This window comes from Cyanistes caeruleus, chromosome 3 (assembly GCF_971803275.1).
Source record: "Cyanistes caeruleus chromosome 3, bCyaCae1.hap1.1, whole genome shotgun sequence".
Classification (NCBI taxonomy): domain Eukaryota; kingdom Metazoa; phylum Chordata; class Aves; order Passeriformes; family Paridae; genus Cyanistes; species Cyanistes caeruleus.
In genome coordinates, this window is record NC_141703.1 from 21,558,715 (window position 1) to 21,585,655 (window position 26,941).

At 36.5% G+C, this 26,941-nt stretch overlaps 1 protein-coding gene across 3 annotated transcripts in view; it reads left to right on the forward strand.

Annotated features, from left to right (window-relative positions):
- PUDP (pseudouridine 5'-phosphatase) overlaps nucleotides 1-26,941 on the forward strand; it is a 72,866-nt gene that overhangs the window by 3,157 nt on the left and 42,768 nt on the right. For all 3 annotated transcript variants that reach the window (XR_015284231.1, XR_015284232.1, XM_086880152.1), the window contains exon 2: nucleotides 21,054-21,272. Coding sequence is in view for 1 of the 3 variants with exons in the window: in XM_086880152.1 (XP_086736278.1) it covers nucleotides 21,054-21,272 (219 nt within the window). In the remaining 2 variants the exon portion in view is untranslated. The remainder of the gene's footprint in view (nucleotides 1-21,053; nucleotides 21,273-26,941) is intronic.

The window sequence follows — 26,941 nt, forward strand, 5'->3', positions numbered from 1 at the left end:
CACATAGTACAGGGTTAACAGATAGTAGTAATAACAACAACAGAAACTAGAGATATTTTATACCTAAATAAATCCTGTTGTTACACTGGTGCGGTTTGGATCCTGGCATTTTAGCATATTGTAAAAACATACAAAATTAATTCTAAAGATAGAGAAGGAAAAATCTATTTTACTTGTACAAAATATAGAACTAGAGTAATACCCCCAGGACCTATCTTATAAACTTACTGCATAGATTTCTTTTTAAGCTATGACAAGTGGTTTTGTTATATAATTGTAGCCAATAGCTACCCCACTACCAAAACACAAATAGGATTGAATGTTTCCTTTGTTGATCTGTGCTTAAACTTATAGGGGGCTAAAAATATTTAAAATTCTCTACAAGCTGCATGTATAGTATTAACCTTTCCCAACTGACAAATGAACTTAGGAAAATGGCTGTAAAAATAAGATGTTTCTTAGCATTCTTAGCATTATCCTTAAAGCTAGGGCTAAACTAACATGCAAAGGACATGACACTTTATTGTATGAAGTTTAGTCGTGTATTTATTTTTGTTTCAATTTCTGCTAGGGCTTGGAATTGTTTTATTTAAATTATTGTCCTTGCCAGTGCCCCTTAGTGTTGGAAAACCATTGTGGGAATGGGCTGGCTAGGACTCAAGAGTCAGACAGATTTCCCAGTGAAGGAACCAGGCTTCAAGACCTGGGAAACATAATTTAGGGAGAACCTTAGAGTTCCTCCCATAGTTCCTAGTGTTGTTATGTTAAGCCATCCAAGTTCTACTCCCTTACTTGTTACTTGTGTTCCCTAGAAGGTTTTGTTACTAGAGTGTTCTGCCCCTGAGAGTATATAATGTTGCATCTTCCTTGTTTCTCACCTTCTGGAGTTCAACCTTATACTACCTTCAGTTTCCGGGCATCCATCCCTGTTTTATTTCTCATCAAGTTTCTTTTTTGGGCAACACTGCGACAAACACTATCTTTACATGAGATAAATCAGTGTGTTCAGGTAGGAGAGGTGGTTCCTAAAGCAACTTAGTTTTGCAAGATACCTTCACCGTAACACAAAGTCATGTTGAACTGTATGGGCACAGGTATGCCAGTTTGTGACCATTTATAGAGGGATAAAAAGTAGTTAAGACAACTGGGATCAGAAGTTGCTGCTTTTATAGCCACTGTCTCCTTTGTCTGAAAACCACTGTGTTTTGTGCCACTTCTAAGACACTCCTGCATGTCTGGCCAGACAGGTCATCTCTGGTCAATAATATAGACAAAATTAGCTTGCAGTTAAATTCATTCTAGTGTTGTGAGATTCACAAGAATCTCAGCATGTTTTCTTTCTCCCCAGTGTTACCTACTCATTGTCACAAGGTCAGAAGTCAAAAATGTACTCTTACTTTCATTTTATTGTACAAGTTGCCTAGCAGATGGCTGTTACAAGAAAACTGATGAGAGTTCCATGCTGGAGTTTGCCTCTGTGCATGCTGTCTTTTATTTAAAACAGTTTCCTATTTCTTCTGCATCCAATCAAAAAACACCAATTCAATTAAACATCAGACCTCTCTAGATTGATCTATGTTATGCTTTAAGTGCAGGAATTATCTTCTTAGGCTATAATCTGGCAATCTTTGTAAGCCTATTTTCTGCTTCTGCATAGTGGAAACTTACTTTCTTGTCATTCTCACTTTCCATCTGATTTTGGGAACAAAGAAGGAAGGGAAAATACTCTCTTGCCCCTGTGTTCAGTATTTGTAATTCATTGCAAAACTAAAGAGATTAAGGATATTATTAGATTAAAATACCCTATAGATGCTTCATGAGCAAATCTTGGACATAAGTAAAACAGCTCCTCATTGAGAATTAACTAACCATAAATACAGTAAATAAGATTTGTCATATGCTTGAAAGCTAACATTTTAATTTAACAGCAAGAAAAATTTTGGCAAGAATATAACAAACATACTAACCCAGAGTCTGACTTCTGTTATTCCCCTGACTAATTTGCAAATTGCCCATCCGCATGGTTGCTTGTTGTTTCTGGTTAGAATAACCCAGAATCAGAGCTAAGTTAGCATTCAACAGGGAGAGTTTTTTGTGGGTTTTGGTTTTTATTTCTGTAATGGCTATCAAATTTCGAAATGCCATGGGCAGTATTAACAGTGATAATTTTTTTCTTCTTGAGAAATTAGCCAAGGAATGCTCCAAAGCTAAAAGATCCATTATTTTATTTCAATATTGCACAAAAATTGCACACAAATGCAATTTAATTTTGGTGCTTATTTATTAGCTGCTTCAGACCCAAACCATTTGGTTATAAAGTTTAAAAAAAAAAAGGAAAGAGAAACTGCACGCCAAACAAGTTAATCCCAAGAGTTTTCCTATTTCCCTTTTAATAACGTGGCTTATGTTTTCTGACTGTTACATGATTGCAATTGTATAGAGAGCCTGTAGTAAGTGGAGAGGTATGCTTTCAAAATGCTGGGACTGTAAAGGTTCTGTTTAGATGTGCATACAGCAGTTTGACCATTTATAAAAAATTAGTCTCTTCCTATGCCTAAAAGCAAAGATTTTCAAATCTGTTTGTAGATGATAAGGATTTGTTGTGTATGTAAACTGTTTTGTGTATAAAGTTGCAATTATTTTGCTTTGAATGGAAATAATAAGGTGTCATAAATGGAAGAGAATTTCACACAAAGAAAAGGTGCACAGAATTTTCCATTATAATAACACAATTTCTAGCTGCTGTATTCGAATTTTCTTCTTACTTAAGAAGAAAAAGAGCATTAACAACCCTGGATTTATTATTCTACATACTGGCAATAGTTACACTCTGTACCATCTCGGTCCCTGCTCTGCAGCTCTTGTTCTGAGTAGCTGTAATTCATTCATGTAGCCTTGTTGTGAGTTGGCTAATTGAGCTCTTGAGAGTGGAATTTTTCAGAACATCTTAATTTGGGCAGGTTTCTGGTCTCTGTATTCTGCTGGTGTATTTTCTCTGAGACACAATCCTGCTCTTGAATACTGGCACTTCTATTTCCTTATACTTTTAATGGAGGAGGGGGAGGGGTGATTGTGTTTGTTATTATTTTTAACTTTTTTCTTTTATGTTGGAAATAGACCTTAATGGAGATGATAATTTTCACACTATGACCATTGCTCTTTTTAAGAGCAGGAACTATGATAACTAAAAATATGAAAGCAATTAAGCCAAATATCTTCTTTCAAACTTTATTGCATTCATTATGGACATCTCCGGCATGAAGTAGATACTGCTAGTGATTGTTGCTGCTCCTATTATGTGTTTATGTACATCTTCGTATTGATACTAATTTCTTTCACAAGACAACTAAGAATTATGTAACCAAGATTATTTTTGTGGCTTACAATGGCTCTCTCAGAGGCTCCTGACCTTACTTATCCCTTTTCTCCCACTTTGATAATAATAGTAAGAAAATAGTTGTTCTGACCTAAGGTTTGTTGAGGTAGTGTTAACCTTCACTGAGATTTTTTTTGATACTTAGGGGAAAACCATCCTGTATTTTTTATCTCTGTTCTTTGCTTCCTTTGCTTCGATAACTGGTGAATAATGCATCTTTAGTGGTTTTCTTTTTTTGATGGCTGAAAACTTTTTGCAACTTTTTTATTTTTGGCACTATTTTGTCACTTGAAAAGTTGCATACCTGTTGACCTGTTGAATTGTTGCTGTCTCCATGTATGTTTTCTGTTCTTGTGCAGCTTTTAATTTTTTTATTCCTCTTATAATGAATTGGTATTCATTCTTCAGTAGTAGTTTGGCAGTATATCTAATAATGCATTTTGGGAAAACTTTCATCCAGGTGTGCATTGCTCTTTCTCAAGTACTTTTCCAAGTTACTGTTATATATCATAGCTGTTTTCTTTTTAAGATGTATTCTTTATTCTTACCTTTCTTCCTCCTTCCTGTTAGCGATATATGACATATTTTTGTAAAAGTCATCAAGTAAGTAATAATAGACTGTGTCTCATGAAGCAAGTTTATTTCCAGTTCTTGAATGATTTCCTTTGGGCACTGTGGGAAGAGATGGGATGGAGTTGAGCTGTGGGCTGTGGCAGGTGCCTGCAGAAGCACATGGAGGCACAAAGGAGCACATGGAGGCACAGAGAGGCTTTTCTCCACCTGAGCTGGGGACAGGAGGTGCCAAGCAGCAGTGCCCTATGGAGAGGAGCCTGCAGGAAGGTGACAGATGGGTGAACAGTGCGTGGTCACCCCACTGAAGGACATTTAGAAATCGTGTTGCTGACATGGCAACATAGGATAGGTCACATAGTGAGAATTACCATGTAAGGAAATACTCTGCCTTGAAAAGTGGATAAAACCAGTTCGTTTCTTTGAATAAACAATTCTGTTTCCCTGCCAGTCTGAGTCTGTGCTTCAGTTGTTAACGGGCATCACTTATGGGTTAGCACTCCAAACATTGCATTTTTCTCTGCTGTTCATCTTTGAATTGCCTCTGCCTGTGTATTGGTCTTTTGGATTACTTTCACATGCAGTTTGTCTCAGGGTAATGTAAGGCATTTGAGAGGAAAGCCTACTTTATTATTTGTCAGTCCAGTCTTTCTGTCTAACATCTATGTGAGTTCACTCATGACCTTTGTAATTATATAATATGGACAGTGTTACAGTGTCTCATTCTTCCAGCTCATTAATGTGAGCTCTCTGACCTGCTGTAATAGGGCCGCCTGTCACCTTTGCTCTCCAGAGGATGGGCTCGTGCTAGGCCTTTGCAGCAGCCCTGTGCTTGCACGTGCTGCACTCATGGGTTTGCTGCCAAGCTGCTCAGTCCTGGGCATGGATTGTCTGCTGTGCATAAATATGAGTTCACTCAGGCTCTCTTTCACAGTGTCACCATATACAGAAAATAATAGCCTCTATATGTCAGGACATCTTTTGAAATGTTGTGTCTTTAAAATTATGTTCTACTGTAATTGCTGCATTTGTGTGTAATGTAAACTGACACAGAGTACATATTCAAACTAATAAAATACATCTATTTGATTACTGACCAGTAATAAGTGGGATTATATTTTTTGGATTGGGCCGTTTTATGAGTTTGACACTGGTACTGGTCATTTAGGAACATTTCTAAGCAAGAGGAATTAAATTTTACTAGAAGGATGAAGAGAAAGATAATGTGTGTTTGATGAAAAAAATAGGATTACAGTGTATCAGAAGGTTTGAAGTACAAGAAATTATTGGTTTAAAGTGGAGCATGAGTATATGGAGACATACTTCATTCGAATTAATTGTTCTATGATAAAGATATTTTTCATTGTTTGTTTTGTAATTTACATACAGAAACCTCCTTTGACCTGTCTCTCCAGGACAAAAGAGTATACTCATGCATACCTGTAAAGTGGCATAACCTTGGATAAAGTTAGCATTCTGCTACAAGATCATTATTACAAAAAGTTACACCATGTGAAATGGTGGATCTTTTCCTGCTAGGACTGAGTCTTCTCTATAGCATTATATTATTACCGGACTAACAAAATGTTCTTTGCTTTATGGCTCAGGGGAGATGGAGCCATAAAGAGCTTATCACAATGTAATAAATTTCTAGTCTTTAAAAATTAAAAACAGTGTTTCATGGGGAACATGTCTCAGGAAAATTAAAGTATTTGGGCCACTAAGGTATTGTAGTATATCTAATTGCTATTCTGCTGCCTAATAACTTGCACTGTTATTATTGTTGCAGATCATATTTTTCTTATATTTATCCTTCTACCATTTTTAATTTGAACATTTTCATTTTTTCATGAATGAAGGCACCTAGGAGTAAAGATGTAGTGTTCCTGTTCTGTTTTTGTGCATTCTAAAATGTCAAGTGTTTTATGTGTCAGTTGATTGCAAATTGTAGAATATTGCAAAATTTAATTTCTTGGAATGTTTGATTCAGAGTTGATTTTGCATAGTTACCAGATATGGATATAGGGATATCATTCCTTGGATATGTTATGTTAGTATTGCTTTTGTCTCAAATGCTTTTCATAAATAGCAGGTCTTTGAAATGTTCATTCCAGTGTTAGGCTTTCTATATTGTTAATTCGTTCTTTTTTCTAGGTATCTGTTTCTTTTATGCACTCTAGAACATTTTAAACAATATTCTTTATGTTTGGAAAATTTCCAGTGCTGTACAAAACCCTACAATTCCTGTATAAAGCTTTAGAGATACAGATATAGATTTAGAGGATGTCTTTTCATGTGTGTGTAAGTATACAAGGAGAGAAATGAGAGAAAAGAGAGAAATGAAAGGAGAGGATTCTTTCAATTTAGATAACTGTTAAGATAATGAGCAGCTCTTCAGTAACTCTGAAGTTGTCAAAGAAAAATGCTTTAAAGATATGTCAAAAATTTCTTGAAGAAGTCTTCGCATAATGGAGAGCTAAGACTAAAACTGGGTTATAGAGTTTATTAAACTAGGCCTTGTTTTTCCCTAATCAAAACTCTTGTTCTTAAGAGTTGGCATTTCAGCTTCTGTTGCTGGTACCTGTCTGCATTATATTGGTTAAAGTGCTCTCAACATAAATCCTCATGTTTCTCCCACCTCTTCCATAGGCAATAATACAAGATGTTAAATTGTGTGTTAACATGGTTTTTCTCTCCTCATTCCCCTGGTTAATTGAGAAGTAGCTCTATGTTCTGACTTAGAAGTTTCTATTAAGAGGGGAAAAATAAAAACAATATTCTTAAATTTATCACAAAACTGTGGAAGTTATTCCTCTTAACCCATTCCCTTTTCTAATAGTGTACATCAACATGGAATAGATTATTTTCATTTTCTTCCTTCTGTTATAATTGCAGTTTTCAGGGACTAATGTAAGTATTCCTGTTTGACCCAGATGCTTCTGTATTTGTATGTAACAAAAAAAGAGGGCATAGTGTTTATTTTTATTTGGGTAATTTTCAGTCAATATTTAGTTTACCTTTCTCTTCATACAATTTTACATACTGAAATTGTGAGCTTCAGTTGTCTGCTTTACATTCTAATTGTATGTATGAGAAACTACATTGATAGTCTAACATTGCTTAGTATAGCTCAGGAGACTTACAATAAGAAAAATACTTTCAGTACCCATTCATGCTTTCAGCGCTGGATCCTACATGTACCTTTCTTCTCTCATCCTGTTCCTTTAAATTGTTCTTGTGTTGTGAATTAAAAACAGGCTTGCTTTAGAAAAACAAAAAATCCAAAAGTTTGTAAGTTTAGGTTCAACTGAGATTTGATCTGATTTTTCTAGAAGTTATTCTCACTACCATCTGGATATTCTCCTTTTATCTGAGTCTTCTTGACTTGGCAGCTGTTTTGATAGTGCATATCAATAACTTTTCCCAAACCCCAAGTTTGGGAATTTGCCATTGTAGTGGTTTAAATTTGCTAATTTCGTTTTCCAGTTAATGCACCAAATAAATGTTGTGGTTTTAAAGCAGTAACTAAAAAATTACTAGAAAACTTACATATTTTTTGCTGTGAGATATGGATTAGAACAAGAGCAAAACAGGCTTAAAACTTAAAAGGAATAAAGAAAGTTTATTAACAAAACTACAAGAATAAGAAAACCAGAAAAAAAACTCCAGAAAACCCTTTTTTCCCCCACTCTCAACCATTCTTTTGTTCACATGACAACATAGAGACAAAAAAAACTTTGGTGTTTACAACAGTCCCAATTCTTGCTATAGTCTTTCTATCAGTCTTTGTAGAGAAACAGAAGTCTTCTTCTGCTAATTTATGGAGTTTCTCACAAGAAAACCATTTTTGTTATAGCATTCTATTTCTCTGATGCCGGCTGCCCAGAAAATATCTGCCATCAGTTGTCTCCTCCTATTTCACATCACTCTGAGGTGTGCATGGGTCAATGAGTCTAGGGGTGTCATTTTTAAGGATGAGTTATTCAAAAGCAAAAAGTTCTTTTCATCTGTCTTTGTGAGCTTCACTGGAAACAGAAGTTTTCTCTTTGCCTCTCTACGGCCCCAAATCTTTAACTATTACTTCTCTCCTTCTGTTCCAGCCCCTCACTGTATCACAACGACTCCACTTTTTGCTCAAAATCCACACTTTGAACAATCCATTCCTCCCAATATACTTTGTCATGAATTAAAGGAGTTTTTTCTTTCAGAACAGTATTGTCCATCTCCATAGCTTTTACAGAAAAATATTTCAGCTTATAAAGCATCTCTTTGTTCTCTCTTCCCCATCTAAAACTTAACTCTTTTCTTCACTGTCTTTGATGGTTTTATGGTCTCTTCTTCATGTTTATCATCCCTCTCTCTCTCTTCCCCTCTCTCTGGGAAAAAAGGATTAATCTGTAAATCTCATCCAGGTAGTAAAACAGTTTAAGTCTTATAAAGCTGCAGATATTCATGGTGTCAGGTTTCAGTTCAGTGGCAGAAACTGCAAACTAAGTCAGGCCGGCCGGCTCCGCTTTTCTCCTCCCCCCGCCCTCTGCGGCCTTGTCCGGCCTGGCGGGGGTTGGTGGGGGGAGACAGAGCCTGTTACCTCGTCAGAAACTGGAAACCAAAGAGAGAGAAATTCCCGGTCTTGAGTCTTAAAGTAGGTATTCACAAGTTGATCTCACTTTTCAATAGTCAGAATTACTATCAGTTCTCAGAAATGGCTAGCAATTGGTCAGGAGAAAAAACTCCCATCAGCCTCCAGCAGCTTCAGCTTCCCTAGCCCCAAAACTATCTTAAAGGTAAAGTCACCCTAAGACAGCCATTCTTTTTCTTAGAGATGAGGTGGTGTCAGATATCGAAGGTATAATACGGAGTACTGTACAGATACTATACTTTCCATGGGTAGAAGTAAAGGAATTGGTTACAATATCCTATAGTTCTGTTTAAATAACAGGAGCTACTGCCTTCCTTCAAACTACAAAAAGTGATATTGATAATGTAGGCCCAGAAGCATAAATCATATTCAACAAAATAATTTGCAATTACTTATTATTAAAGCTATTGTTTATCTGTACCTAATGGCAGTCTAATTTTGGAAAATGTAACCCACTTTAGTGGTCTATAATGGAGCCTTGGAAACAATTGCAAAGTGCCAAGGAAATTCTTTTTTTCACAGAATAATAATGCTGATGATGCAATTTAATGGCTTTAGTACTGACAGTGTAGATGCTTCCTATTTCCAGTTAAAGAGCTACTTAAGCTCCTCTGTGAGTCCACTGTGGGGAGTTAAATTCTCAAGAGACATGCTAGATTTTCTACAATTAATAATTAGGATTAAGTACTGTCAAGAAGAAATCCCCCTCCTGAAAAAAGCAGCTTTAAATTTTTGTGTGATTTCAGTTTTATTTGTTAGTGGCAAAATTTTGAAGTTCTACAGTATACAAGTTCATAACAGAAATTACGAGAGGCTGGCAGCCCTGTAACAATACCGCCATGATCTGTGTCATCCTAACACAAGGAGAAAATCTCCAATCTCTTTGCTCATGACAAGATCAATGACTAAAGCAAACCTTTGTATTAGAGAGTGTAGACAGTAGCCATAGTCAGTAGTGTGTAGTCCTCTTTTTTCTGATTGCAATGTTCTATACAATTGGATTATTTTACTAACAGTTAGATTTGCTCTTCAGAAAATAGAAGAAAAAAAGGTATCTTCCCCTGTTGATGGATTACCAGGTTTGCATTTTTGTGCAGTTTTTAATCTCTTTGAAAACTACTAGGTTGTTAGAAAGATATGGCCTAGAGTCTGTGCACCTCTTGCAGAAAATAAAGGTCTTTGGTTGACCAGCTGTTTTATTATTATTGAACTTGTATGCCTCATAGTTACTTTTTCCTTACATTTAGGAAACATGTAAGTTATCCTGTTTAACTAGTTATGCAGCTCTGTTTGCCTAGGATGTGTTCTAACAGTTTAAAAACATAATGGCTCAAAAAGTATAGGACTTTTTATCTAAAAGTCATTAGGTTCAGTGACTCGGTTGAATGTATTCAGCAAATAAATCAGACGCTTTTCCTTTTGCTGATCGTGGGAGAAAGGCTACTGGATATTTTTTCCTTCTTTAGTTTTTAGATAGAGTGAAGGAAGTTTAGTCTATTTTTTATAAATAAAGTAAAAAATCTCTTCTATCTGCTTATTGAGCATATAATTTCCCAGCCTGTCTTTTGCAAGCACTGTTACAGTAAAACTAAGCACACCCCAGCGTAGTAACTCCTGTGTCAGGCTTATTAAATTTCAGCCACTGGAGAGTGAAGCTGTTTGTGTCTCAAGATGTAAACTTTGACCTCAGCTTGCAGAACTGAGGCAGAAGGGAAGAAAGATTGAGGGAAATTACTTCTAGTTCAGTTCTCAGTATCTCTTTTTATTTTCATCGCATTACTCATATGGAAGAATGAAATGATGGACTGAAATTTCTTGCACTCTTTGAGTCTCTGAACACATATTTTTTATTTCATTTAGTAGGATACACAGCAGTGTTTCTTGTAACTCTAAGCTGTCACACTCAAAACAGAGTCATAACCTAATATTTCCATTATGCCCAGAACCACTCTCTAGCAAAAGAAGATTCAGCCTCTCCCCTTTGAGATAGCTAAAAATATAACCTTAATAGCTGCTGTCAGAGAGTCTCCTTCCAGCTTTCTATTTCTCCTTTAGTCCTCATGTGAATTGGGTTCACTGACATGTTAGTGAGATTCTCTTTCCGAACCTTTTTGTAATTCCAGTATTCTTTCAGGATTGCAGTGTGAATAAGTTTTATGACTTCTTATAAGACATCTCTGATACCTTTCTATTATTTTTCACCTATTTTAAACAAGAGATAGTAGTATTTAGGTTAAATGGATTTTGATGTTTGAGGACCTTATGCTATTTTAAAGTTGTCATAATGTGCTAAAATAATACAAGGTCTGTTTGACTCAAGCATAGGAGTTAAGATTTCTTGATCATCTCCTCTTTGCCAGGAAAACGACTCTCTTAGAAAAGCTTTAAAAGCTAAAATATTTTACTTGAAAGTGGGCACTGGATCAAGTACTTCAGCCGTTAGGTACCTGACATGTACCAAACTTTTAAGTGTTGTCTGTGTCACTTCTACTATAATAAAATAATTATCTGCAGTTTTTAAGATCTGATTATTGAGAGATATCTCTATCTGAATTAAGGTGCAAGCAGGATCATATGCCAAAATCAATAGTATGGATTTTATTTAACAGAAAGTGTGAGGTAGAAAGATAAAAAAGAGAGGAGAGACAAACACTGACAGACAGATTAAGCAGACTATAGTCACTACCTGTAGATCCAGCAGCATCCTATTGGTCCTTCTTCACCCTGAGCTTCTTGGTGGTGAGGATCCCAAAGTTGTTGAAAATTTTTCACTATTTATATGTTTAAGCAAGCAAATGAATTTATGTTCATTGGCTACATAGTTCTCTTACTCTATTTGTTAAATGATTCCCTCACTTCTAGTGCTAGTTAATCCCATGCTCAATCTTTCTTTGAGTCAGTGGGTTTCTTGAGTCAGTGGGTTCTGATCTCCCCCTGCCATATTTAGTCTGACCTGACTTCAGCAGTGTTGTTCAGTTGGTTTTCCTTGTCCATTATCAGTGATATATTCTTCTCCCCCAGCATTTTTTACCTTCCTCTAGTCTGAGATAACACTCAGACAATAGTACCACCTTTATCTTTTCTCAGTTTCCTGTCAGGTGCCTTAATTTACAGTCCAAGTTCCAGGAATCAATGCAGGTATATTTGGGGGAGGCAACTTCAATGGTTGCAGATGAGTGATTGCTTCTTTACACGGTTTGCCACAATGGGCAAAGACCTTCAGAGGAACCAATGTTTGAGGCAGGCAGCCATAATTTTTAAATCCTTATAGAACCAAAGAGGTTGATAAAGTTTTTTGCAGTTTAGTGTTCCTGGGATGGTTTCAAATGAGGTGATTTGAAATCCTTTCACAGGTCTTTTGCATCAGATTTTTAATTCTGAAGTGTTTCTTCCATGTCTTACTTGATCTGTAGTTGATGCCTCGTATTTGCTATTGTTTTTCAGGCTTCCTAATCAATCTGTGTCTGCCATATTCTCATTTTATCTGAGTCCTCTTGACTTGGCAGCTGATTTGATAGTGCATATCAATAACTTTTACACAGAGATTTTATGTGATGGGATGTAGAAACTTTGGGCAACAATTTTCATGACAGAAGGCTAACTTAAAATATTCTGGTAAGATTTTACAGTTAATGAAAGTTAATTCAGTCCATTTTTAGTTATATAATAACTAAACTAGTTGTAGTTCTAACTATAGAACTATAGTTAAAATTAATACTAATACCTAACTAGTATAAGTTCTGTACTAGTATTACTAGGTAGACTAAAACATGCATGCAGAGAGGCTAAAGCTTTTCAGCAAAATTTCAGATACATGCTGAGAGAAAAATGATGCAGCCCTTTAGCAGCAGGTCTGAGAATTAGTGTGTAAATACTCATGAAGAAAATTAATGCTGTTAAAAATCTGGTTTTGTGCACTAAACTCTGTAAGTAGCAGTTTGCTGGGGAATATTGTTACAAAGATCTAGTACTGATACAGTATGACTGCGCTTGAGTAGCAAGCTGGCTTAATTTGCTGTGAATAGACATTCTTTTTGCCATGTGAGGAGTTGTTAGTACACATGTCTGTGTGGTTCAGGTTCATGAGTACGAATGGTATTTTAGCTCAGAAACACAAAAGCATTGTGTATTGGATGGGACTATGAGCAACCTGATCTAGTGAAAGGTGTCCCTACCCTTCTCAGGGGGATTTGAACAAGTTGTATTTGAAAGGTCTCTCAACCCAAACCATTCTGTGGTTTGTGTGCCTGTTTCTCACTGGGTTTGATGGGGCTTACTTAAAAGTTTCTATGGTCAAGTATAAGTTTTACTTCATCCTGACAATCATAAGCAAGCTGATTATATTCTAAAGCAAACTGTAGTCTTCCAGTATTTTCTTTGCTTTTAACAATGGTGTTGGGAAACAAAAAGACCATAATTTGTGACACTTCCAGCTTTGGCTGGTCTTTCTCTTGGCTGCAGGCTGTATTTGATCTAAGACTCAGTTAGGACTTGCCTATGGCATACTGCCAAGTTTGGAGGCAGGACAAATCTTGCTGTCATATGAGGCCTTTCAATAGTCTATGAGAATAGCCCTGTATTCTGATCCTCAATCCCACATGGGAGGTGAGGGCTGTGGTGACACATCTCAGAGAAGCTTATGGCTCATCTGTGTGGAAGTCCTCTGTTATGTTGTATTGGAAGTTCCTTTTATCATTATCTATATAATGAGTTTGAATTTTCTTCTACAGTTTTCAAACAGTCATTGCAGCTCATAAAACAATTTTCAGTTTGCTGTATCATACTTGCCTCATGCATATCAAAGGTCCGATTCTTTTTTATGCATTTTAGGTTATAGTTATATAGTATATATATAGTATAAGGAGTTCTTGGTATAGAACTATTAAAGAATTATTGTGACCAGGGTTTCTGCAGTATTTCTCTCACTTTGCTCTTGTATGTAAATAGTCATCCAGGATGAAAAGTCTTCACTCTTGGAAAATAAAGCTATTTGATGATTTTTTATTTTCTGCTCTTGGTGTTATCACCACAGAGAAATCACTCCATCAACAGATTTACCTCAAAAATTTAGGCACTCTTGCGTGGACAGAAGAGATCGTCTTTATTAATCTGTAGTTCTCTACACCTCTGTGGTAGTATGTTTGACACATTGCCATCATTAAATTTAGGACATTGTCCAAGGCCACAGTAGAAAAGTAATGATTTTGTTTTCTATTGAAGTCACTCTGTCTTTTAAAATGTTTCCACTGGTGAGGAAACAGACGTTTTGACAGTATTACAGAATGTGATTTAGAAACATGTAATACTGAAAGTCAAACATCTTGAACTTGTTGCAGCTTGATCAAGTCTTTATGTGTATAGTCTCTCTGAGAATATACACAATATATATTCTTAGAAAAACGAAAGCTTTCTGAGAATAAGGAAATCAGTATTAGGAGAGACCTGTGGTGTGCTGAAGACAATTTTCCCTATGGCCTCACTTTGTTGTGTTTTTTCTTGAGGAAGGAATAATGTTTCCTGACTCTTTTTTCCCCTTTCATAACTATTTTTTTTTCCATTTTTGCTCTTTTAGATTGTGGGTTGAACAGAACAGAAAAGCTCTGGGATATATTCTTTAGGGAAGGTTATGTTTGTTATAGCTGTCTTACAGGTAGCTCTTCCCAGAGAAGTATGCATTTACATTTGTCTTTGCATGGCAAGGTTTTGGTAGCAGAGGAGTTGGGTGGAATGGTGGGCTGCTTCTCTGAGAAGATGCCAGAAGCTTCCCCAGTTACTGACGGGGAGCCAATGCCAGCCAGATCCAAGACAGACCTGCCTCTGGCTAAGGCTGAGCTCATCAGTAGCAGTGGTAGCACCTCTGGGGTAAGAGATTTAAGAAGGTGAAGATCACCTGCTGAACAACATCAGCCAGGGCAGAGGAGCTAGAACATGTGAGAGAAACAGGCCTGCAGACATCGAGGTTGGTGAAGAAGGAGGGGGAGGACATGCTCCAGGTGCTGGAGGAGACCTACTGCAGAGGAAGGAGCAGCAGAGATGTGTGATAAACTGACCTCAACCCTTCTTCCCTGTTCACCTGTGCTGCTGCAGGAGAGGAAGTAGAGAAGTTAGGAATAAAGCTAAACCCAGGAAGAAGGAACAGGTGTAGAAAAAGTTTTTTTAAATTTTGGTCTTATTTCTTATTCCCCTGCTCAGATATAATTTCCTGAAATTGTGTCTGTTTTGCCTGTGATGGTAACTGGTGGGTAATCTCTCCCTGCCCTCATCTTGACCCATGAATCTTTTATTGTATTTTCATTCCCTTGTCCAGCTGAGGGGGAGGAGAATGAAAGAGTAGCTTGGGGCTTTGCTGGGTACTTGGCCCAACCAAGGCCAACCCACCAGATTCTTAATTAAGAAGATACAATTGGCTAGTCTGCTCACTTTGGTAAGAAAATGACCCTTCTGGTTTGATCTACCTTGTGTGGGAGTGGTTTTATACAGATGCCTTGAACATCTCATTTCAAAACAACTTTTTAGACCTTGTTTCAAACAATTCCTTGGGCCAGTGAACTGCTGCTCTGTGTTACCTGCAATAGCTCAAGAAGAAGAGGTACCCCCTTGGTGAAAGCCTTACTTCCTTGTGAATATGCTATGAGCTCATAGGGTGTTCAGAGCTGGTAATTGCTCCTCTGGTTGAGAACATTGCTTGTATAAATTTCCAAGGTATAGTAGCTCATATAATAATGACAGTGTAATGTTGCCTGACTTGATCTCCCCATACACATTTTAAGAAGCTGTGTCTCTGTAAACTGTAGATTTCCACTCAACAAGCAGGGTTTTTCAGGAACCATATCTGTTCCACAGGTATTTGCTGTTTGCATAGTTCTGTCTTTAATGGTTAAGGGCCTAAGAAAGCATATTAGGCAGTTTCTATGAATCAATAGCTTTTCTATTTTTAAACTAATGAGATGTTGTCACATAGATGATGCTTAATAAGTACAGTTTTAGAATGTTTTGTATTAAGTAATGTATATTGCCTTCATATTTCAAAGTTTGATTCCCTCATGCTCTGGAATTGAAATACAGACTTCTCTTTATGTTTTCATATGCAGTTTTGCATTGGTGCCAGAGTATTTGTTTACAGCTCCACATTGGAAGAGTTTGCATGCTTTATTTGTGAACTCTTTCTTTCACTTCCCTGTGGCATTAAAAAAGAAGGATAAGGTGTATATATGAATACAAGATAGCATTAAGATATGTCTACTGTATTAATGTAAACTAAAAGCCTTTTGAATTTGTTCAGAAGTTTCTTCCTCTCCTCACAGAAATACCGTGTTTCTCTGCATATAAAATGAGAAATTGGCTTCCTCTGTAGCTGCCATTGAAGAATTCTCCCAGTAATGTAAGCCCATAGGGGAAAATATGTGACACTCATTTGGGAACAGTTTCATGCAGCTGATATTGTTTGAAAATCAAATTTACTTACTTTTTAAACCTGTTAGCAGTAACTTGAATTCATGGGAGGATCTCTCAGAGAAGGGCAAACAGACTGACAACACTGAATTAGCTAGTAGCAGCGTGTTTCTCTGGCCTTAGTAAAGTAATCACAATGTAACATGTTCGTCTGCCTTGGAGTGTACTTACATTAATATTCAACTACAAGGGAAAATAAGAAGCAGGTTTGCAAAAATTAGAGCTCCAGAACAGTCTTATACATTCTCCTTACTAAAATGAATAATGGATCTTTTCAGTGAGTTTTTCTAAGTGCTAATCAAAAATGTAATGATTTACAAATCATTATTCAATTAAAATGGAAGCAGTAATTTTAATTTTCAGCAATTATAATATTTTTTTCTTTATCCTTGGAAGTTACAGTTTATCAATCATGTAGAATGGTTTACTGAATAATTTGCTCTTTATAAGTGGCTTATGATTTTGAAGTAGCCATTATATGGTGCTTGATGTTTATTTTAATAGATACTTCACCTTCCTTTAACTTCCAAGGAACAATAATATGAATTTAAGTGGTACTGGTTATGAGAGTAGATCAGTGGGAAGGTATAAGACATGAATATCGCAGCAACATTTCCCTTGGTTTGGTGGTCCAGACTGCCTTTAGGTTCAGTTTTCCTGGTTGGGTGCATCAGCCTTGACATTTAGGCATGGCTCAAATATTTCACTTGAGCATGTGTGAAACCAGTGCTTATTTCCTTCTGTGGCAGTGAAGTGAGTGTGTCTAAGAGGATAAATTTTGATTTAATTTTTCTTCCTAAACAAGTTCATGGAAGGAATGGGGGAATACTATAGTAAGGAATAGAACATCCCTTTTCCTTGTGCAGTTTCAGTGCTAAGCATTTTGAACCACATTCCTTTAATGAGCCATTAAGCCAGGAGGCTCCAGGTTGATTTGTATTCTTTGGCTAATACTAATCCTGAGTTTTATTCTTTAAAATACACTTTTGCCTGTAAAACACAGTTCTATACATACACCATATATAAGTAAATATATAAAAATAAATGCCTGTATGCTTATGTGCAAGCATATAAATGGTTTATCTGTATAGAAGTGTGTATATGTACATAACATAATAGCAAAAAAAATGTCAGGGTATGTTAGAAAAACAGCCTTAGGCCCTTAGGATGGATTGAAAGACTGAGTTTCATTTTCTGAACTAGTGCTCCAACAGTTAGGCTGTTATGCAAAAGCTAATTTCTGTTGTCTGCCTTCTTCATCCCTAATTTTACTGGGCTGCTGCAAGTGAATTCAAGGTCGGTTGTTAAACTGCTGGGTTTTTTCCTTTTAGCCATCATGGGTAACCATAGTCATGCACTTTTAAACTAGCTTTCATAGTAGTGAAAGTGTGAATGGAAGAATGTTGAGGGAGCAGTGCAAACTGACCTTTTGACACAAATTGCAAGATTGTTGTCTACAACAGATTATTAAAAAAATAAAATCTTCTCTATTTTCTGTTTGCTTAGCTAAGTCAGGAGGCTTCAGCTCTAGTTCTTAAGTGTTTCTGGTGGTTTAACTTTTTTGCAGTTTCAGACCTGTTTCAGTGACAGTTGTATACTTGCTACTCTTTTGCATTGCTCATACTGGTTTTATCTATCTTGTTTGGCCGATACTGTAAGAGGAATGTCTCAGATTCTCTCTGAAAAAAAATAAGGGAGAAAAATAATAGAGAATGAGTAATGCACAAGCACTTATTCAGTGACATAGACTATTACTCCCTCAGCAACCATTTCTGGTTTTGTGTTTTGTTGCCTTTTTGGGTCTTTTTTGAGATGGAACTGCAGTTTATAAATTGTGGGTAGTAGTACCTTGACTTCTTTGTGTTGAGAGGATGTTCCTTGTTCCATTCCATGTTTACTGTTCAGAGGCCATTCATTTCCCATTCTTTTCTCTTTTCCTGCTTACCAAAATCACCAGTAGAATCTTCCAAGTTTGTGGATACCCATGTGGCTTTTATCTTACCAGTGGTGCTTCCTAAAATTTGTGGTAGTCCACATAGCATTTGGAAATGTGTTGAATGGCTCACTGATACTCACATCCTCAGCTGTTGAAATCCTGAAATATTTCAGGAATTGGTTCATTTGTGTAACTGAATGAGCTAAGAGCAGATCCTGTCTGTGGGGAGAGAGGTTGTAGAATGGCAAGACAGATGAGAGATCTCTTTCAGGTACAGAGACTTAGCTGAGACATCCATTCCCTGGCTTTCATGCAGTGCTTCAGCATTTGTTCTCCTCCTGAGCCTCACAGACTTGACACAACTGGTCAGTGAGCTGCTCAGCCATGTCTTTTGTGTGCTTGGGAGAGGAAGAACTGAGTACATGATTTTGCTGATATTGAAATAGGTGGGCATAAGGATCAATGACCGAGCATGTGATGCTCTGGACTAGACAAAGCTAATGTTTCTGATGGGAAATCTGTAACTATTTTGGCTTTGCCACTGCTGTGTTTAAATCCCATGTTCTTTAACGCTGTTCATTTGATACAATGGGAGAATAAACACACAGAGGCCTATGTTATGTCTTAATCCAGAAGGGAGAGAAAATGTGAATGTCATTACTATAACTCTATATGTAGAGGAAATATCTAATCTTGATTGATCTAGTCCCAGTTGTCCACATTTCAGCTCTTGTATAGATTTGTTTGCAAGTTAACAGTTTATACTGTACTAAATGCCACCAAATGAGTTGCTAAAAGGAAAAATTCACACTTCTATAATCCGGTTTATAATTATATTTGTCTCCTGTACCCCAACTGAGCATCTCAGTAATTTGTATGGTTTTTTGCACTGTTGCATACTCTGAAGAGATTATGGGACTAATATGAAAGACTGATAGAAAAGCAAAATCATAGTTACCTATGTGTTCATTCAGTATTGATGGTAACAACATCTAATGAGTCTTTCTCAGTCCTGGGTCAAAATGCTGGTAAAAATGGCTTACTGTGCCTAAATTTGGCTAAATTATACTGAAAATATATACTGAATACTGAAAATGCTTCTCTTTCACTTGTGAATAGAAATCTGCCTCATGGGTATGGACACAAGAAACCTGTTGCTTAACTTAAAATTTTTCTGTTTTATCAGTTTTCTATCCCTTACAAACAAACAAACAAAAAAACAAACAAAACCAAACTGAACAAAAAAACAAACAAAAACCCCCTGCAGTTTGGTTGTCCAGAGTCTGATTTTGAATTACTGAAATATATTGAATGCATACAATTAAAGCTCTGTTTAAGATGGTTTAGGCTCCTAGCAGAAGGATAAATCATTGGTGTATTTCATCTGGGAAGCTTAATGCAAAATTGAGATGTGTTATTCAAACAAAGAACACAAAGCTAGTGATTAAGATGAGCTATGGCTAAAAGAAGGGTTCATACCTACTGATCTCATCTTCTTGATAAACTAGAGATTATTTTAGAATAAAAATAGCATAATATTCAATCAGAAGGTATATAAATAAATAAATACATAAATACAAAAACTAAATTCTGTATTCATGAAGTCATAATTTTCTGTCTTAAACTGTCTTTATGTGTAAGTGATAAAGGTGTGGTTTACATACTATTTTGATGTTTGCTTTACCTCCAGCCTAGATAGATCTGAACATCTAATTGTGACTCTGCAGTGATTCAAGCAGGTCATCCAATCCATATATTCACTATGGTGTGTTGCCAAGTGACCTCCAGGTCCCTCTGAATTCATGTCAGCATATTTTTGTGCCAGATCACAAATTGAGTAATCCAGTGCCTCTGTCATTTTGGTCACTTTATTTGTATTTATTGTGGCTGGCTTTTGCACACTTGAAACACCACCAGTGGAGCTGACTGTGCTTTTATATTGAAGAAGGGTCACTATAAAAATGACTAGAAGATAATACGTGACTAGGGGATGAATATTACTCGTTCCCAGTGAAATGTAGTGAGCAGATGGACAGTATGTTGTGCTGATAATGTCCATCTAAAAGATGTTTCAAGAGATGAGAGATAGAAATAAAAAGTGTATTTTGAAAACTTACACATTTACTCGAAATTGCAGGAGCTAAGAATTCTTGCTTTTCCTTCCCTTTATTAGAACAGGCCACTGCCACATATATCCTGTTGTGTTCTCAGTTTGTATTCCTGATGGAATTAACAGCAGTAACTGACTTTTCAGAGGAGACTACTTAAAAAGATAAACAGATGGCTTTTCTACCTGTGTTTGAGATCTTTGCTGAAATGAAGACAAGAGCTGGAAGTACATTTTGTCCCCATATTAGTGTTAAATTAAATGTTAATGAACTTCTTTTTCCAAAATTTGTAGGGGGAGGAGGGGAGGAAAGGGCAAATTCCTTTTTTTTTTTTGTAAAAAAACAGCTTTAAACCTAAAACCACCTTTGACATATGAGCTGATAGTATCACTGCCAAAGTTGAGTCTGAAGTTTACTCTTGTCTGAAATCCCCTGGAAATACAAGTGAGTGTGTTTTGTTTGAGTAATCTCCTGCAGTGGTGCCAGCAGCACTGTAATAATAACCATAATGTCTTTGAAGACACTTAGAAGCTTCCTCTCAAAGGCACTCTTAAATAATTAAATCTTTTTTTCTTTTTTCAATTTACATGGAATATGTAATGGCATCCCCCAAGTACCAGATTTCCTTCCTTCCTTCCTTTTCTTTCTCATGAAAAGCATAAATAGAGTATTTTAATTAAGACACTGCTTGCTATCTGGGATAGTAAAGAAAGGTAATGAAAGAGCAGCACCAGGTTACCTTTTGTTTATGCAGAAATGACAGCTTGAAAGACCTGGGTACCTCTGAAGTGGTGGTAGAAGCCTTGGTTCACTCCTGCAAATAAAGGGAGACATTTTATCCACTGTGCTACGTGCCCTCTGGCTCCTGGCAGTTCATGCTCTGACCATTTATGTGGTGTCTTAGCAAGACCAACTGCCTACTTGTTTGTACATAGGTTTAATTATTTCTTTCTTTTTTTTTTTTTTTAATAGATACTGAATGTCTCTATTCAAAAGTGTTTGAAGAGATCTGTGGGCGTTTTGGAAAGACCTATAGCTGGGATGTGAAATCCTTGGTTCTAGGTAGACAAGCCCTAGAAGCAGCAGAGTTTATTCGAGATACTCTAGACCTTCCAATAACTAAAGAAGAGTTATTAATTGAAAGTAAAATGAAGCTGGAGAAGATATTCCATACTGCTGAGTTGTTGCCAGGTATGTTTCTTTGCAGCATTTATAAACTCCTTATGCAATTATTTAAATGCTAATCAAGGTAGAAGTTTATAATCTGCCTTCCACAAAGCAGTTACTCTTACAGATTATGTTTCATTGCTCTTGTTTTAGAAAATTTACCTAAATCTTCCTGTTTATTTACCTGTTTAAAAGGATATTTTACCAATTAAAGTTGAATTTTTTTTTCCCTGTTTACTTGGGGAAAAGCTTTTTTTTTTTCATGTTTTAAAAGAACAAAAAAGACTAGATTCATGTTCATGCATTCTGTTTGGTAAAATAGACATTCTTTATAATTGTTGTTGCCAGCTGTGTTTTACCTGGCTATGAGCATAGTGTGACTTTGTTAAGCACAGATCCATTTGCCTGCACATTTAAGAGTATATGGGCCCATGGGTTATTTCTGTTGGGATTAATTTCTCCTAACCTGAAAACTGTAATTCAAGTACAGCAGCTGAGTGTGTCAGTGGAGAAGGAGGGTTTTTCAGGTTATCCTAAGACAGGTGAGTTCCCTTACCTTCTGAAGATATGTGACTTTTACCAGTGATTGTGCAGGTTGCTCAAGTGAGTAGCTTCAATGAGATAACTCAAGGTAAGCAAGAGGATGAATCTATACCTGTAGTGTGAATGCATTATTTTGTATTCATTTACATTTAGATTTGGAATGCTTAGAGAGAAATCTTCAGCCATGCAACACAATCAATAACTAAAGCTAGGATCGCTGCTAATTTTATGTACAATGTAAAACTTTCTGGAGCAAGTATCACTAATTAATGATGGGAAAAAATAACAAACAGAAGGACTATAAAAAAAGTATTAGAAATTAAATTGCTGCATGTTACCATAGATGTTTAACAGTTATCATTTTTTCTCTTTGAATGTGTGCTCATTTGTTCTGACAATTTCTACAGCACATTAATATTTTAATTCTTAGATGCTTTTTTATACCTGTTTTCATACTGCATTAAGATGAAAGTGATATATTAGGAATAAATAACAAGTAGCAAAAATAAAAAGTGTGATTTTTTTCAGTGGCTTAAAAAATTTAGTATATTGTATGTCCAACTTAGTTCTTTCTTAGTTATCTCTCTAATGTCCTTTATGTGCAGGATTTTTCAAATTGCATCTCTCTCACTTATAGATCCACCTGAAAAATCTGTAAGCCTAGTAAAACTTTCCAGAGAAAAAAGAAAGTTGGATTGATATATTTTTCATTCTTCGTCTCAAGCTTCTGGGACTGACTTTTCAAATATATCTTTTGCAAGCCAAACAAAGAAAATCTTGTCTGGATTTAGAAAATGCCTGATGAACAGACTGGGTAAAATGTTAGGTGCCACAGAGAAGAGTTGCTGTAAAGAAACAACACGAGTAATTGATGCTATTAGGCGGATATTCCATCATGCCTGCTGTAGACTGTGATAGTGTGGCTGAGCTGGCTTGAACAGAGTTAGAAAGGTGATGGAACAGATTAGCCAAAGGAAACATGAAGTTTTCTACTCTTCCTGCCTTCAAAAAGTGAATTTTGGCCTCACTGAAGCTGCACTACTATGCATGAAACAAGCGAAATTCATACTAGGAAAAGCAAGTAAACATTTTCTTCATTGTTCAACTGATTATCTTTTCAGTTCAACTAAATAGCCATAATAACTTTATTCAGTCTATATTCTAAACTAGAATTGTGAACTAGGATACAAGCTGAATTGCCATGAATTTTGGGATACCAGGTTGATGACAGCTAGTAAGCTAGAAGAAAATGTCTCCAGCTACTTTCTATTCCATTTCTTTAAGAACTGTTCTCCAGTTAAGCAGGCTTTTTGATCTGATTCTGTCTTTTTGTATCTTCTGAGGATGTTTATTAATGGGTTGTAGATTTATTCTAGTCACTTAATGTTCTTGAATTAAGAATGGACTTCTTGCATGTGTTGTGCAAGATGTAAGATTGTGGTACTGTTTTGAGTTTGCATTTTTCTCTCATCAAACTGATCTTTCAGATGGTTACAGGTAAATACAGGAAAGTGAAAGTTAATTGTCATATTAACAGTGTAAGAAGACTCTAAAGTGCTGTATGGTTATCTTTTGACAGTTAATAGGCAGGTGAGGTTCTATTTTTCAATCATTTCCAAAGGTTGTCCAAAAAATTGGATTGAAATTTGATTTGGTGGAAAGTACTGCTGAACAGTGACCAGTGATGTTTGAAAAGGTGACTCAAACAAAGTGGCACTTGTTTCTGGATGAGCTATGCAGATGATCTTGCCAAAGATGATAGCTCTGTAAATTCCTAAATCAAGTGAATGACAGATATGTCAGTGATGTTTAAGGATAGTGTGGAAATTGAATATTTAATTGGCAAAGCAGTGCTTTGTCTGACAAGTTAGGAACATATCCTGGTTCCTGCTGAGATAGTTTATTTTCTTCTTAGTAGCAGGTGCAGTGCTGTGTTTTGAATTTAGTACAAGAATGAAGTTGATAACACACTGATGTTTAAGTAGTGCTTACCCCAAATCAAGGATTTTTCATTTTCACATTCTCTGGCAGTGAATAGGTGCACAATAGGCCAGGAGAGAGCATGGCCAGGACAGCATATCTGAACTGGCCAAAGGGATATTCTATACCATAGAACATCATGCCCAATATATAAACTGGGAGGAGGGGTACTAGTTGTGGATTGAAGATGGTCTGGGCATCAGTCAGCAGTTGGTGAGCAATTGTATTGTGCATCACTCTTAGATTTTATCTGTCTCTCCCCCTCTTCCTTTAGTTTTATAACCAGTAATATTAATATTATCATTATTACTTTGTTTTGACTATTAATCTGTTCTTATCTCAACCCACAAGTTGTTTTTTTTTTCCCAATTCTTCTTTCTGACCCACCAGGTAGGATACATGCACTAAGTGAGAAGCTGTGTGGTACTTAATGTCCAGCTGGGGTTAAACCATGGCACAGGCTATATGACAAGCATTAGTGTACAGCACCTCTGAGACATAAGTGGCTGAAGACAGAATTTTGGCTATTTCAGTATGGCCAAACTGACAAACAAGCTTCAGTACATCAGGCTGTGGTCAAAATACGAATTTCATCTAAGAAAAGTCTCCATCCGTTTCTAATATGGAATTTTCTGGTAACTATTTGAGAATTTTTCACAGTTAGATTTATTTTTAGCTCTGAAGGAATCTTAAGGAATGGTAATTTGGATTCAGTGGAGAAAGAAATTAATCCAAGATGACACTAAATGACTGGTCTGCCACTGTGCTGCTTTTCTAAATATTTCTGTCAGAGTGTAGACATTATTATCTACAAGAGTAATGCAGTAGGCTTTCTGTTTCTGTAAATGCATATTGAGCATTTCTATGTTGCAGGGAAGTACAGTCAGAAGACGAGGGAATGACAAGCAGAGCAGAAGAAAACCATGCATATGTATATTTACCTATATGTATAGAGGTGTGCTTTTGCATAAACCTAGAATATATACAGGGTGAGAAAAGCTGAACTCCAAATCATACAGCTGCCAACAGTTGCTATAATCATGTCAGGATTATAAAACTACTGTTATTTTTTCACTATAGTCTCTGGGCTTTGGCTCATCATCCTTATCAAAAAGAACAGATCTTTTAAGGATTGTGTGGCTGTGTATGCCTTTCAGACATTTTCCATTCCTGGGTTGTTTTCATAATAACTGGGATTTAGTTGTAGCACTCTTCAGCCAGTGCAGAATGTTACATGCAAACTATTTCCTAGTTCAAGTACAGCTGACTGTCCCTTGCAGCCTTGAAGAGATAATTTTACTCCTCAATTTCAGTGCCAAATGAAGCCAGTCAGAAAGCACAAGAAGAGAAAAAGGGTAACAGTTAAAATTTCAATGGCAACTCACTCAAATTTTTTTTTTCTTGAACATTTCCATTCAGCCAGCAGTCTAGTTTGCTTAACTACTGCTTCCTTGATTCATGTTGTGCCCTTGACAGTTAAACAGGCTTCCCACCATGATCTTTTCCTTGCTGTTTATGATTTAATGGTAGGAAGCTCTAGTGGGTCCATGCTGACTTCAGTGAGCCTGTATCCTCTAGAGATCAGCCAATTAGCTGCAAACTTGGAATGATACTTCCTGTTTGGCTGATACTAAACATTTGGCCTTTACATCAAGTCCTAAAGGACTGTATCCCAAACATGCTTTTGTCAAGAAATCAGCAACACGATGCACATTTTGAATGATGTAAAATTTAGTACTTATATTCTTTCTATGGTCATGCATGTGTCAGTATGTCCAGATTAAAATAAGAGTAATGATTTGATGAATAGGAAGTCTCTCTGACCAGAAGGATCCTCTGATACTTTTTTAGGGAGTAAGAAGATGAGAAGACAAAATTCCTTATTAATAGTCATGGCCTTCCAAAGTTGGGGCATAGGCTGGTAGTTTCCACATCCACTTTTGTAGCATAATGAAAGGATGACATACCATTGCAAAAAGCATTTTTCAACGGTATATCATTAAAAATCAAGAAGCAGGTTGATCTGAGAGTTGTGTTTCCGTAGTTCATGAGTTTCATGAGATTCAGAAATGAATAGAATAGAATAGAATAGAATAGAATAGAATAGAACAGAACTGAACTGAACTGAACTGAACTGAACTATTTCAGTTGGAGGGGACCTACAAATGTTTTCTATTCCACCTGCCTGTTCAGGGCTGACCAGGCAATGGATTACCCCACCTCTGTCACACTGTCACCTTCACAGCAGCAATCCTGAATTCAGGTTTCTTGTCATAGATTTGTTTTTGTGAATTTAATGATTATCTTGGAAACTAATCAACCTGACAAAGCTCTGAGTGCTAACGTTAACTTTTATTTGATTAAAGAAAGTGATAAAACCTTGAAAAGCTCTACCACATTCATGTAGTATCATGTCACATTCATGTGGGAACTGTAAATGATTTTGGAAAAAAAGAGTAGTCTTTTTAAATATAGAAGCTATACTTATCCTTAAGATTTCTGTTTGTGTACAAGTGGACATAAATCATCAAGACATGCATAATCTATGTGCTGTTAATTTAAACACCGTGTGGACCACTTTGGTTTCCTTTAGTCTTTTTCTCAGCAGTAAATTTTTTTTCCAAATATATACCAAACACCCTTGGACAGCTTGTTTTGTTTAACATTTCAGCAAAATGAAGTGGACTTGACTATGGGTGTCTAAAGACCCTTGATTTTGGCACAGAGGTCATGTGTCCTCTTCTTCTTGTGCTGCTTAGTGTGAGTAGAAAAGTAACTGTATCTACACAGTGGTGAATGAAGAGAAATGCTATGATAGATGTATGTGTGGAAGTACTGAATGTCTTGTGAGAAAAGTGCGAAGTTGTATTTGACCATTGCCATTTAACATTCTTATTGGCAATGTGGACAGTGGGGTTGAATGCACCCTTAGCAGATTTGCTGATGATACTAGGCTGTGTGGCCCAGTCAGCATGCTGAAGGGAAGGGGTGCCCTCCAGAGGGACTTGGACAGGCTTGAGAGATGTGTCGAGGAAATCCTCATGAAGGTCAACAAGGCCAAGTGCAAGGTCCTGTACCTGAGTTGAGGTAATTCCAAGCACCAATACAGACAGGGAAGGGAATGGATTGAGAGGAGCCCTAACAAGAGAGGCATGGTGGTGCTGATTGAC